This window comes from Condylura cristata, unplaced genomic scaffold (genome assembly GCF_000260355.1).
Source record: "Condylura cristata isolate star-nosed mole 26May11 unplaced genomic scaffold, ConCri1.0 scaffold00005, whole genome shotgun sequence".
In the NCBI taxonomy this organism is placed as follows: Eukaryota; Metazoa; Chordata; class Mammalia; order Eulipotyphla; family Talpidae; genus Condylura; species Condylura cristata.
The window spans coordinates 3,134,829-3,149,571 of record NW_004567106.1 but is presented as its reverse complement, the minus strand read 5'-3'; the positions used below and the strand labels follow the sequence as shown (position 1 = coordinate 3,149,571).

At 37.8% G+C, this 14,743-nt stretch overlaps 1 protein-coding gene across 1 annotated transcript in view; it reads left to right on the top strand.

The window, feature by feature from the left end:
* The window catches only part of SUGCT (succinyl-CoA:glutarate-CoA transferase), a 674,152-nt gene extending 662,964 nt beyond the window's left edge, over window positions 1–11,188 (top strand). Inside the window, exon 14 of the mRNA XM_004676653.2 lies at window positions 9,963–11,188. Within this exon, the coding sequence (XP_004676710.1) occupies window positions 9,963–10,126 (164 nt within the window). The 3' untranslated portion in view covers window positions 10,127–11,188. The remainder of the gene's footprint in view (window positions 1–9,962) is intronic.
* The last annotated feature ends 3,555 nt before the right edge of the window (window positions 11,189–14,743 follow it).

Below are 14,743 nucleotides of genomic sequence, written 5' to 3'. Positions count from 1 at the left end.
TTGATATTTTTTAAAAGTTGACACCCATTATCAGAACAACAAATGAAAAGACCCCACACTAAGTTTTAATTTTACCCATTCCTGCTTCCAATGTGATTGGACAGGGCAGCTATGTTAATTGATTTAACCCTTAATGCTGATTTTTTGCCAATTAGTTGTGAAGTTGAGCAGTAGTTTATTTCGTTGCTTTAGAAATGCATCATCAAGACTGGAGGTGCATAGAGTTCTGGAAAAAGGACTGTTTAGATCCCTTCCCTCATGATGATATGATATTATGTTCCCATTACTTGAATATTCATTATGGTTTCCCACATGTTTTTGGCTACCTCTGTTTCCTGCAACTGTTTACATTATTAAGCTGGTCTGGGTTATAGAAATGTAGCTTGAACTCCATATACAGTTATAGTAGCATGGGGTATTTGCATAGATTTCGTAGGTTCACTTTTCAGTTTAAGAGAATCATAGCAAATTTTTCTAAAAGGATATAAGACAAAGTAGTCAGGGTCTTATTCCTGAAGGGCCTCAAACCACATATAGAAAACATAGGGCTAGTCAGAAGGATTCTCTGGCACAGCAGGAACAGGGCCCTCCCTGAGTCTTGAAGGAGGTAATTTCTGCAGAGAGCACAGTGGCAGTTTCATTCCTTTTGAAGTGGGCAGAGAATAAAGCACTGGAGATTATCTCCTGACACATAAACATGAAAAATTGGAATATAGTGATGGTACTGTGCTTCTAGGACTTACTACAAGGAAACAGGTAGCATGTTGCAAAATAATTTTTAAAGATGAGGTAGTAATGAGTATTTATTGCATACTTATCTGGTAAAACTGTGGTCTAGAAAGAGGGGTGAACAGACTGTTTAGAGGATGAAACCTGATTCTGTCCTGGGCAAGTTCTACTCTAAGACCCCTGCGTTCTACTCAAACTTAGATGACACTCTCCTCTTTGACTCTTACACTTTCACAGAAGCTGTGTAGCCCAATGGAAAAGTGTCAAGATTTGGAGGAAGGCCATATGATGTGAATCCTGGCCTGGCCCCTCTCCTTAGTAATTCTATGATCCTGAGCAACTTCCCCTTTATGTCTCTCATTTTCCCCACTGGTAAAGTAAGGATGATAGTACTTTCCGGTCATATCCTAAGGACTGAATAAATCAAATGTGTAAAACACATATATGTATGGCATGCCATAAAGGTTTGTTGAATGTGTAAAAAGTCCCATATTTTCAAAGCTTTCTATATAACCTTTCAATATAACCTGTTTATATTTAAGAGAGTATAAAGTGAATTTCTGGTGTATGTTCTGATATTGTTGGCATCACTAAATGTGTACATATTCAGGTGTGTACCTTGGGTATTCATCTAAACTCACTTAACTTCCAAATTATTATCTGTAGGAAGAGGGAAAGTTACTTATCTCAGGGATTATAATATGAATATGCACAATAAACATTTGAAAAGTGCTTGTTTTGTAACAAGTGCTTGAGAAATAGATGATTTCCTTCTCTTTTCCTCATCTTTAAATAATCTACACCTGGCTTTTAAGTATCATTACAGTTAAAGTTTGTTTTATCTCTGTTGCTCTTATGAATCTAAAAGGTAGCTAACTTGCCCATGTTTTGGGAAGTGTAGACTTGGAATCAGCCAGTGACCAAGGTCTCTAAAGTAAACACTGTCACAGGGGGCTAAGACAGCAGCTAGCATGCATTGAGTGCTTACTTGAGTGAAATACTGTACTAAGTGATTTGTTCTTTTTCTTAACCCTCATGTCTTTATATAGTGGGTACCACCATTATCCCCATTTGACAAATAATGATACTGAAACATGAATAGTCTGAGGAGATTACTAAGGAAATGTCCATAACTGGTATAGCTTCAGAACTCACACTCAATCACCTCCTAAATTAATTTCTTCAAAAAAAAAAATGGCTATGAGATCAGCAGATCAAAGTTTGCATCTGCTCTAAGTTCTTGTACACATCTGTTTACCTGAGTTCCAAATTCTTTTTGGTGATATAGGGATAAAATGCATTAGTAGGGCCCTCCCTGGCACAGCGGATTAAAGCACAGCACTAAGACTCTAAAGCCACTTCAGCATGAGTTCGAACCGTGCCTGCCCAGAGGTGATCAATATGGTGAGGCAGACCTCTCCTGACCCATCCGCTGCTCCCCTCAGCAGTGTACTTCACTGATCTGCCTGTTCTGCTCCCCACTCTGTCTCTGGTGAATGCTCTCGCCACCCCTGCACCTCTGGCCTGTATCCCAGTTCTGTATGCACAAATAAATAAATCTTTAGAAAAATGCATTAGCAAAGGTTATTGTGAGGATCATATTACATAACAGATATAAAGTATATAGTCCCAGCCTGGTGTACAGTAAGCACCACTAAGAAGTGGTACTCCTCACCTACTCTTATATTGGGACAGCTGCCAGTTGAGAACAATAGTTCACTTGAAGCTTATTGGTTCAGACTCCCAAAAGCAGGCATAAGCAGAAGTTGGAATTAAAAAAACAGTGCTCTCTCCTGGAATCCTTTAGACCATTCCTATAGATACCTGAGTTAGAGGTATCCTTCCCACACAGATCCTTCCCTTGTGAGGGACACAAGGAGACTCAGACTTTGGTCACTAATTAGATTAAGTAAAATCAGAAGATGGGCTCCAAGGTTGATATCAGTTTATGTCCTGGAAACTACTGTGATGTGGATTTGTTTCCATGTTTTTCAGTTTTATTGCCTTATTAAGGCTGATTAAAAGCAACACCTCTATAGTTTTCCTAAGTGGAGATAACTCTAAGACAGCTCAAAGATTTCTCTGATTCTTTCTGTGGAGCCCAAGAGCTGTAGTTCTTTCAAAAGTAATTCTACTCTAAAGCAAATTTCTAGGAGCCTCCATGGTAGGCTAGGGATTAAGTCTTGCACAATCACCTCTATGGCCTGAGTTTGATTCCCAGCCTGGGAGCTGACCCACAAGGTGCTACAGAACCCTCTTGTCTCACTGCTATTCACCTTAGGAGTATAATTCAGTTAATCTGCCTCTTCTGCTCCCCTCTCTGTCACTGGTAAATCCTTTCATCCCTTCACCCCTCACACATCTGGCCTATACTCTAGTTCTTATATACAAAATAAGTAAATAAATAAAACTAATTTCTACCCTCAAGTCAATAGAGATTTGTGTGTTTAAGGTTGAGAATATGGTAGCTCTTTGAAAGACACACATTTGTCTCTAAAATTATGACCTTAAAAATTAATTTTTCATTTATTTTCCACACACAACAAGCTTTTGATGCATTAGATCTTGATACAGAGCTTAGATAGCAGAGAAAAGGCTACATAAACAATTTATTTAAAATCTCAGCATCAGGAATGTTGGAATAAATACAATTTTGCCTTGGAAGTACATTGTTTTGGAACAAGGACATTTAGATGTTAAATGACTTCTAAATTTGTACAACCTGGTCAAAACTTTCCCCTGAATTTCTGGCTTGCACAGCTAATGGCCTACTGACAGCTCTGCTTGACTATCTCCTCAACACCTCAAAAAGCATGTCCAAAAAATGATTTGCCTTGTGACTCTACCCAAACATGTTCATGCAACTCACTCAGATCACATGGCCAGGCCATCTGATCACATGCTCTCAAACTCAACCTAGAATCATAGGCGTCTCCTTTGTCCTTCCCTCCCCTGCTGCCTTTTCTATGTAATTTACAAACAAGTCCTCTCATTCTATCACTAGAGAGCTCTCAGACACATTCACTTTTCCCAAACTCAATAGGCAAGCCCAGGCCACCATACTCTCTTCCGACTTATTTATATCTTCTAAACTCTCCTCATGTCATTCTTTGATTAACAACAAGAAAATAATTTCTTGTCACTACCTAAAGCTCCAGGAGCTTCCATCAGACTCAATAAGATCTAATGTCGCAACTGTAGCCTGTACATCTCTGCATTCTCTTTCCTCACCTCTCCATCTTCATCTACAAACTCTCTTTTCCGGTCACAGTGGCTGTATTTTTTTTTTCCAGAACTTTACATCTGTTCATGCTCTCTGGAGTCATCCTTTCTCCACTAGTAATAATGATAGTTCATTTTAAGTCTCAACATAAGAATTATTAAATCAGTTTGGTCTTATCTACACATCCTAGTCCTTAGAATAGGCCTTTGCTAATACCCAACTCTACCTACATTAATATTCTCTTTTCAGTTTGTTTTAAATAATTTTATAAATTTTACCACACTTCAAGTATTTATATAAATTTCTTTATTACTTCTTAGTACCTGTCTCAGAAATCAGAATGTAAATTGCATGAGAAGTTATACCTAGGGTCTAAGAACATTTTGTTTCCTAATATGTAACTAGATCATGTATACCAGATCTTGACACAGGGATGAATTATCAACTGTTATATGTCAAATAAATCCATGGACCGCTGAATTACTTAAAATGATATAAACAACAATAATGCAAGTATCTTTAACTGTTAGAAATCATTACTTTAACAACTTTGTATTGAGTGACAGCATGGATAATGGAGTCCAGCATATGAAAGAGCTTGCTCTTAGAAAAACGAAGTCTTTAAAAAGCATTTCTTCCCTATTTATAAAATGAAAGTGTTAATGCTCTCTGTCTTATTTTGAAAAGTCCAACAAGCTAATGCAAATAAAAACCATAGTTTATAATCATTACAGGTTTAAGAAAGGATATTTGACATTTTCATTTTGTAAAAGCAGTAAAAGCACTGACCAACACATTTTCTTGTCCCCAGAAGAAATACAGACAATTAGAAAATTAGTGTTGTTATAGAGAATATACTGGTAATGTGTGCTGTTCGAATATTGTTGGCATCAAGTTTAGATTTTTATTTTCATCTTATTGCATCAGGTACTTAAAATATTTTCACATTGTAGCTTGCTTCAAATTTGGATCTCAATTTTATTATATAAATTTTGTTTTATTTTATTTTTTCTTGCATATATAATATAATTTTATCTTATTGTTATGTTTTTGCAAGTTCTATTTATATAATGAAGACTCTCCTTGCCTCATAAAGTCCCCTTGGAAGGCCTTTGTGCTCATCTCTTACTTATTTTCCAGGTCCAAGATGTCATCTGGGGCCTTCCTTGCTTGCACTCTTGGTTAATCTTTATTTGTATGCCATATTTTCTTCTTCTTTTATTTACTTCCATGCTTTACTGGAGCCAAGTTCAAGAAAAGTACTTAATGGGCTCTCCCTAGTGGCATAGCAGGCTAATGCACAGCACTATAAAACTAGCTGCAGCCGCTTCAGGACTAGTTTGATCCCAGCCAGGAAGGTGACCCACATGGTTGGCAGACCTCTCCTGTCCTGCCCGCTGCTCCCATCAGCAGTGCATTTCATCAGTCCGCCTGTTGTGCTATCTGCTCTGTCTCGGTGAATCCTCTCACCACCCCAGCATCTCTGGCCTGTACCCCGGTTCTGTATGCATGAGTAAATAAACTTAAAGAAAAAGAAAAGTTCTTAGTAAATTTACTTAACTATTACCATGTTTGACAATGTCATGACTGACTTATCACTTGACTGGATATGTAATCCTAGGGTTAATCATTTAGGTTTGGATACTGAAAGTAATTTCTACTTCCTTCTATCTTTCAGTATAAATTAAAGAAAATTTTGGTATAGTCCAAATTTATTCCTTTCCAGATAGCGTCTTTCTATCCTCATGTTCAACTGCTTAGTGATTCATCCCTCCTTTACCTGCTAGAAAGCTGTTCAGACTTGTTAACCCTCATGTGCTGAACCCTAATATTCATGAGAAGATAACAAGACACATTCGATCTGAAAGCATGCTTTTTTTTTTTTTTTTCGTTCCTCATATAGTTTGTTCAATAATCCCTCCTCAACTTTTGTATCTTACTTTTTTTCTGGGATAATTGCATGCTTTATAAGAACTGCTTCTTCACACTTTCGGAGAAATTATATATTTTAACCTCTCCAAACTTGATGATATCTTTGTTACTTTGTTTTCTGGTTTTCATATTAAATTCTCAATTGTGACAATAATAGTGAAAATCTCAAGTTCTAAGTCTTGTTTGGATTGTGTTTTGGAATTCCAAGCATTCCATTCTTGTCCTCTATTCTGAGATATTTTTATTTTTCCATCATTTCTCTTTTATGTAGTTCTCATATTCTTGGTGATCCTTGGTGGATCGTTCTTATAGAGAAAAAAGATATGGATATCTGGCATTGATTTTGTCTATTGTTAAGAATGTTTTCCACTCTTGTTGGATCTACTTTGAGCGGAAATTCTTTGAAGGTCGAGCCAAGGCTGTTTAACTGACAGGCTTTATAGGAGTAGTCGCAGAATAGATAGGGAGCCAAAGACTGCCTGTGGGTCCTTCAAATGCAGAGAGAAGGAGGGCTTTGCATTGGGGCACTGAAATCCATACTGTAAGCTTATTTTCCCACACAAATTTTAACTTTTCTTGCACAGCTTCTTGAATTTCTTTTTAAAAGAGCCAGTTGATACTTTGTGGTTAAATGCTAGCTACTTGTGCCCTCATTTTATAAAGGTTCTGAGAGATCCAAACTGGATGTGCTGCTGGGTATTAAACAATTCAATCCGTCTGTTTTCAGTCATCATTCCACTCTGTCTCTCTCATAGGTTTTACATAAACTCATATGGGGTGAAATGGACCAAATGGCTTCCACTTTCTCTCAGTCTCCTTGTAGGATATTTTGGATTTCAGTTTTCTCTACCTCTTTTACCATCAGCAAACATGGAACCCTGCCATATATAGATTGGATGAAATATCACATTCAATAGTGATACTCCCTTACAGTCTTCTCACTCATTTGAAGTCTTATGTTTGTCTAAATTCTCTGCTTTCATTTAAATGATTTCAGACGAGAGATCAGCACATATGTTCAAAGTCTCCTGAAAAACAGGTTTTTCTCTGTTCACATTTGTAAATGCCTTTAAAACACTCAATATGTATTTCACAAATTTCCCTCCAAAGCCATTACACTAGGTCACCTATCCCTTAAAAACAAACCAAATATTCACAAGATTTGATCATTTTTAAACATATACACTTCTTGGGTTATTGTTTTCATATACACTTCTTGGGTTATTACTGATATTAAATGTTTTTCCTATATTATATTAGTTAATGCTCAAACTAACCTTTCATGAGAATTGCAACCTCATTTTAGATATAACACAAAGTTCAGATAGATAGATGATAGATAGATAGATAGAGAGATAGATAGATAGACAGACAGACAGACCATAGAGATAGAAACTAAGTTAGTAGTACCAAAAGTTGGGATAGGGTAGACTTGAAAGAAATTGCTTAATGGATAGAGAGTTTATCTTGGAGTGATGGAAAAAGTTTAGAACTACATAGGGCTGGTGGTCTCATTGCATCATGAATGTACCAAATGCTCTGAATTGTCTACTTTGAAATATATATATTTTAAAGATTTATTTATTTGTGAATACAGAACTGGGGTACAGGCCAGAGGCTCAGGGGCGGCGAGAGGCTTCACCAGAGACAGAGTGGGGAGCAGAACAGGCAGATAGATGAAGTACACTGCTGAGGGGAGCAGCAGGCGGGTCAGGAGAGGTCTGCCACACCATGTGGTCACCTCCGGGGCAGGCGGGAATCGAACTCATGCGGAAGTGGCTTTAGATTCTCAGTGCTGTGCTTTGACTCGCTGCGCCACCAGGGAGGGCCTGAAATATATTTTTTAAGATTTTATTTATTTATTCATACAGAACTTGGGTACAGGCCAGAGAAACAAGGGTGGTGAGAGGATTCACCAGAGACAGCAGGGAGCAGAACAGGCTGACTAATGAAGTGCACTGCTGAGAGAGCAGCGGGCAGGTCAGGAGAGGTCTGCCAGGCCATGGGCGGGGTTCAAACTCATGCTGAAGTGACGTTAGCTTCTTAGTGCTGCACTTTAACCTGCTGCTGCGCCACCAAGGGAGGGCCCCACTTTGAAATAATTTTAAAGCATTTTTAAATGGTCATATTATGTGAATTTCATTTAAACTGCTATTTTCTTAAAGTTCAAGTTCTTGAAACTTAATACACCTGGACTTGGAATGAACTATCACTTCTTAGTTGGGTGACATTCGGCAAGTTATTTTAATTACCTACCCAAAATGCTAACTTTAATACTTCATGGAAAAGTGTCCTTAAAGTGTGAGACCGGGAGCTCCCTAGTGGTGCAGAGTTTAAGACTCAGTGCTCTCAAGCTATCATCAGCCATTGTGATATGAGTTTGATCCCTGGCCAGGGAGGTGACCCACATGGCACAGCAAACCTCTCCTGACACACCTGCTGTTCCCCTCAGCAGTGTATTGCAGTAGCTCTGCCTGTCCTCCTCCTTACTCTGTATCTGGTGAATCTTCTCACTTCCTGCACTTCTGGCCTACACACCAGTTCTTCTATGCATAAAAAATACCCTCCCCCCCCAAAAAAAAAAACTTTAAAAGAAAAGTGAGGGATGGAAATATGAAAAAAAACTTGGACCCTCAATGGAAGTGGCCATTCCTCTGTAGTGGATATTCTCTCTGATACAAAGGTGCAGCCTGGTGACTTTAGACCATTTATCTCTAGAGACAATGACTTCTACAACAGCATTGCTTTGTAATAGCGGAGTTCTCTAAATAGCTGGAGAAGGACCTTTACTTTGCTATCTGTGTTCTGTTATTCACATGAACTTTGGTTTTATTTGTTCTTCCTATGAGTTCCCCAAATGACGACTGTACTGGAAAAAAATTTTATGAGATAAAAATGCACTATTTTTCCCTCTTCTTGTGAGTGTTTAATTTCTTTTCCGAAAGCCTAATCCAATGAATTATAATGGATGGCCAATATAAATATCATTTATTGAATGAGGCAATAAAGGTAAATCTATTAAATCAACATATTCTCCAATGTCCATTCAGCATGTCTGTGGAGGAGTTGGAAGTCAGAGGAGGCCATTCAGGTTACAGAAAGTGCATGGCCTTTGATGTGAGACAGCTGAGATGGACGTGGATTAGCATCCTAATACTATTTTTTAGCCATGTAACCTTGAGCAAAGCCTTAGCTTTTTTGGTGATAAGAAAAGAATAGGGATAAAAACATCTATTTTCAATAGCTGTTACTTGAGTTACTGTGTTTCTACTGCTTGGTACTCACCAAATAAATGGCAATAAAGACCCTTTCCCCTGTGCACAGCAATGTTCAAGAAAGATGTAAAAAATCGCCATCACACTAACCGGTGGATTTTTGTGAATTACTGTTGTAGGAATATTTACTTAGTCCCTTCTATTATCTCACTTTAGTCCTTCCTTCAAGTCTACTTGGTAGATAATGTTGTACCAAGCCCAATTGTGGGGCATGAGGCTCAGAGAAGTTATGCCTTATCCAAGACGACTTGGCTAGAATGTATGTTGACTAACAACCAAATCCTAAATACCCTTGGCAATAAAACTTGCACACATAACTCCTACCACTCAGTCTTCAACCAGGGTCTGCCTGAGATTGAGTTGTATGTAATCTGTTCAACTAAATCGTGGACCTTATACAATATTAAGCTTTTACCTCCAGTCAGATTTCCAGGCCAGAGAGATGTGGTGGGTCTGCGGCCTTTGCTCTTTTAGAGCAGAAATGGCCCCATTGACTGCTCTACCCTGACAGTGCCTGAGCTGGGGCTGGCAGCCCTGAGAAGACCTGGCACACAGTTGGCATGCACATACAGTGCTTGGTGTGGTAGCGGTTGGGTCAGATAGCCACTGTACAAGTGGATGAAAGTGTGTCAAGAAAAGCCACATGTAATAATCCATTTCTTTCCACAATGATGATGCATCTTCTAGGGTGTGACTGGCACTGATATCCTTGACATTCATTGAAAACACCCTTGGCTGATTGGGTAATTAATTTCCTAAGGTTAGTCATTAACAGGCTTCCTGCTTTCTTCCTCCTTTGATAGGCCCAGCTGTAAGATACAGTAAATTCAAGATATCAGAGGCCAGGCCGCCTCCCCTGCTTGGGCAGCACACGACGCACATCCTGAAGGAAGTCCTCAGATATGACGACAGAGCCATTGGGGAGCTGATCAGCGCAGGCGTGGTGGCCCAGCATGCAACTGAGTGACAAAGGAACAATACTCTTTCTCAGAGTCATAATCTGGACATTTTTTCTGATCCCTTTTCCAAGTTCTGGTGTTTACACCTGGAAAGAACAATTAGAGTAGCTAAGATTTCCTTCCTGGTGTTTCCAGAATGGCTCTGGAATTAATGAAACTAGTACTTTTAAATGTCCCCTACCTTCTATTCTCTACCATTCCCATCCTCCTTCCAAATAATAAATTAATTGTGGATTTATGGGATTTTTCTTTTCCTGGAAAAATACATTCCTTATTCTAATTATGTTAATTGCTTAAATATTTGCCCCTCGCCTCCCCACAGGTCTGAAAAAGAGCAGATCCTTGATGATCCTGCTTTCACATAAAATCCTCATTTAAACTTTTGTTAGGAAGTCAAAGCAATAAGCAAAATGACAGTTTTGGTGATTGATTTTAAACAGAATAACTTAATTTTGAGCTCATGAGCCCTTTGTTAATCTGTAATTTAAACCATGGACTTTGCTGATGTCCATTATAAAATGGATCTCCTTTTACAATGGGAGTAAATGTTTGTTTTAGGTTGTATTTCTCTGATTATTTCATGATGTGTGGTGGAAAATAAATTTCCATTAATGCATTTTGGGCTGTACATATACCTGCATTATGGTGAAAGGAGAGTTTAGTTGCTGCCTTATTTTGAAATAAATGGAAATACATAAGATTTATAAATGAATGTCAAGTGAATGCATATATAAATAATGCTAAGTAGGAAAATTTTCCTTGTAATCTGAGTACCCACTATAGAAGAATATGTCCCTTAGTATACGTATTTGTGTTTAAGAATTCATCAGTGAGTTTGGAGTACAGAAGATATGTGTAGATTGTGGTAACTGATTTATACATAATTCAAGGATGAACTGTCACTCAGACTGTCAATCACTCAAGCCAGATACAAACCAAGGGATCAGAGGATCACTTGGTCACATGTTGATATGACCGCTGCTCATGGCTGCTGGACACACATGTTTTAAAGGCATGTCACTCCTTAACTGCTAGTGAAAGTTAAATTATAGACGTTCATCTTTCAAACTGATTTAGAATTATTTTTCTTTTTATGTTCCTTTTTACTGAAATGATTTGAGCCATTTGTCATGTTGGGAGGCTCAATATGTTTCTAGAATCAAGGATTCAAAATAAACAGGAAATTTGTTTTCTCACAAGACCTGTGGAACTTTTTTAGAACGCCTACTAATTCTTGAAAAAGTTATTGTCCTCTCCATTTTTTCTTTGTGAACATCTTACTCTGAAGAACTGCTACTGTTATTTAGTAAGTTTCATCTTACAGAGTAGTATAATGTCCTCTACGGTATTTTTCCTCCAATAACAAATTCATAGGATTTTTCATTTCAGGCCAGACAGATAATTGAAATTCCTCCATGACCAATACAACAAAAATGGCAAAACACTGGATGAGGGAGAATTGGTAAAACCACATATCTTGAAAACAGACCCATTATTTTTCCTGTTTGCTCAAGTAGAATTGTTGAGATACAAATTACTTAAGCAGTAACTCTATATGTCTAAGTTACTATATATAGGAAGACACTGATCATTCAAAGAGCATCACAAAATGCCTCTAAAACCTTGAAAACAATCAAGATATTAGTGTTTGTTTGCAGCAGAGTCACTACTGAGACTGTCTCCTGTATTATCATGTATGCAACTATCCAATTTTCATCCACATGACTAAAAATCATCCAGGAGAACTTTGAACTGTTTACCACCCAATAGAAAGCATTTACTCTACTGATGTAGTGAGAAAAAAATAATTTAGAGTACATTTCAAGTTCAAATAGATAATTAATACTGAAAGAAACACTGCACTTGCTAAATTTTCCAGCAATATGCCCCAGATCAAGTTATGCTTATAAACAAATGTGCTGTTTTAATTACCAAGGCCTATTATCTTACACATTTACAAAGTTGAACACACTCCTAAGATACCATATGCTCAAGTTCAGTTGGTGTCAAAGCCTGCCTTCTGGCAGGCTTGTGTCTACTGTTGGCCTAAACATTATTTGAAACGTAGTGGGTTAATCATTATGGAACTGAGGGTGTGTCCACAAATAATAGGCTCCCTCGCCTTGATTATTTTCTTAAACTTTTTGCTGCCATGATTTTCTGGTTAATGAAGCATGATATTTTCCAATATGCAATCTCTGATATGCTGAATGTTTACCTAGAAGGAAAGAAATGGACATTGACTAGCTTCATGGGACCATCCCAGTTACTCGGTGTTCTTTTGGCTTTGATTTATCTTCCAGCAATTTCTCAGTTTTGAGTGAGAAAAACAAAGGAAGCCTCACCATGGCAACTTCATACTATGTCTTTGGGCTACTCAACTTGATAGCACCAACCAGAGGGGCATTTTGGATGAAGACATCAGGATCCCTGATGCTTCATCAGGGAAATTCACACCCAATCAGATTTCACCCCAGTTTAATATTTCAACATGAATTTTTTGTCCGATGGTGTTGGCATGTGGTTTACTTTGAAAGCTAGTAGAAGTGCACCTTGTCCAACACTTTCCCACATGACTCATTGTTGCCTTTTACCAATGGGCTTATTCAAATAATGGCTACAACGGATCTGAAGAAGATGCTAAGTAAATAAAACATACAAAGCTGAACAGACTGTCTAATCTTCCATCTTCTGACTGCTCATCATTGATCCCCAGGTGGCAAAGGAGACAAGTGGATAAAAGAGCACAACTCACAACCTCTACACTTTGACCTACACTACTAATTGTCCAACATGCCCGAGATTGTGATCTTCTTGTATTTGCTGTCCTCTGGGAAGCAGTCTGTGGCGGTGAGTCCTTTTAGTAGCTGAGGACCCTGAAACACAATGAGACTGAACAAAAGGTTAGCCTTCATTTTAGTATCAAAGATTTTATAAGGCCAACATCTCAAACATACTTCTTTTCCTTTTTGACCTTGTGGTTTTAACACTAGCACAATCATTGTTTAATAAGGAGAATAAAATGTTTTTTAAAAAATGATACATGTTTCCATTCCAAATAACAGTTGGAGAAAAACAGAAACTCTTTGCAGAGGATACAATATTGAAGTATAGAAGTGTTCTCAACTTAGCAATAAAATTTTATTTTTCTTTCAGTCCTTCTATGGCAATACCAGGATTAGAAGAGTTGTAAATTATGACTCTTGTCAAATGCTTAGGAAGTTTCTCTATATGGAAACACCAAGCTATCTTCTAAGCACGAATGACTGAAGTTTCACACCCTACCAGCTATAGTCAGGACAGCTTTATATGATGGGATTAATGGGTATAAACAATTCCGGCAGACACATCCCCCCAAAGCCAATCAGATGCATACCTTTAAGTATCATTTTAGACAGTAAAATATTACAGGCACATCAATGCAAGTACTTTGAACTCATACATATATTCCACACACACACAAAGAAATTTGAAGGAGTGATAATTAGAATAAATAAATTTAACTAGCAGGAAAGTAGAAGAGAATGAAGGTCCAGGTAAGACAGACCCACGGTCATGTCTGCTCTGGAGTCTCTGGGGAGCCTGCCATGATGGACTCTTCCTAACACAGAGGCGCCAAGAGAAGGGGGCTGGCATGAACTCAAACATAACCCAGAAAACAGATGACACCTATCTCAATATTTTTCTTGCAACATGTTGGGTTAAAGCAACAGTTTAGTCTTCTCCTACTCTCTCCTTAATAAGAGACTACGGTAGGGCGAATGATCAAATAATAGTCCATCAAAGATTTCATGACCTAATTTCCAGAACCAACCTGTGAATATGTTACCTTACATGGCAAAATTGAGTTAATATTACTAATCAGCTGATCTTAAAATAGGGAGCACAACTTAGATTATCCTGGTGGACCTAATTTGAACATAGGGATTTTTCCTTTTAATGTGGAAGATTTTTCCAACCATTGATAACTTTGGAAATGGAAGTAAACAAAGCAATATAGGTATCATTTAAAGGATGGAAAAGGCAAAAAAAAAATCCTTAAAAGTTCTAGAAGAGAAACATCTTTTCTTGATTTTAGCCCTGTGAGACCTCCCTTGAACTCATTCAGTTTTGATTTCCGTAACTATAAGATAATACATTTGTGTTGCTTTAAAACACTACATTTGTGATAATTTGTTATAGTATCAATAGAAGATGAATATGGAGACTATTCTGCTTTTGTTTAGAGGTGGAAAGTGACAGTAAAATCACTACTTTTGCACAGTGACCTACTTACTACCTTTCTTTGTTTCTCTGATCTTTGTAACCCTGAAAGGACCTCTCTTTTTCTATAGTAATTTTTATCTTCCCTGTCTTTTTATCTTTTATCTTTTTCTTCAACCATTCCTCTTCTTCTTCTCCTTGTGTCTGCAGACACACACACACACACACACACACACATTGCCCAAACATTGCTACCAAACTGACTGACCTTCAGAAAAACAGGACTTGCTCAGTAAATTGGAAGATAACTAGTGATGGTTTTGGCCATGACTTCGCCTCTACAAACAATCTGGGATTAATTTCTGGGTGGGGTGGTTCTTAATTAACTGACTGCCCTTTATCCTCTCTTTAAACTCAGGGAA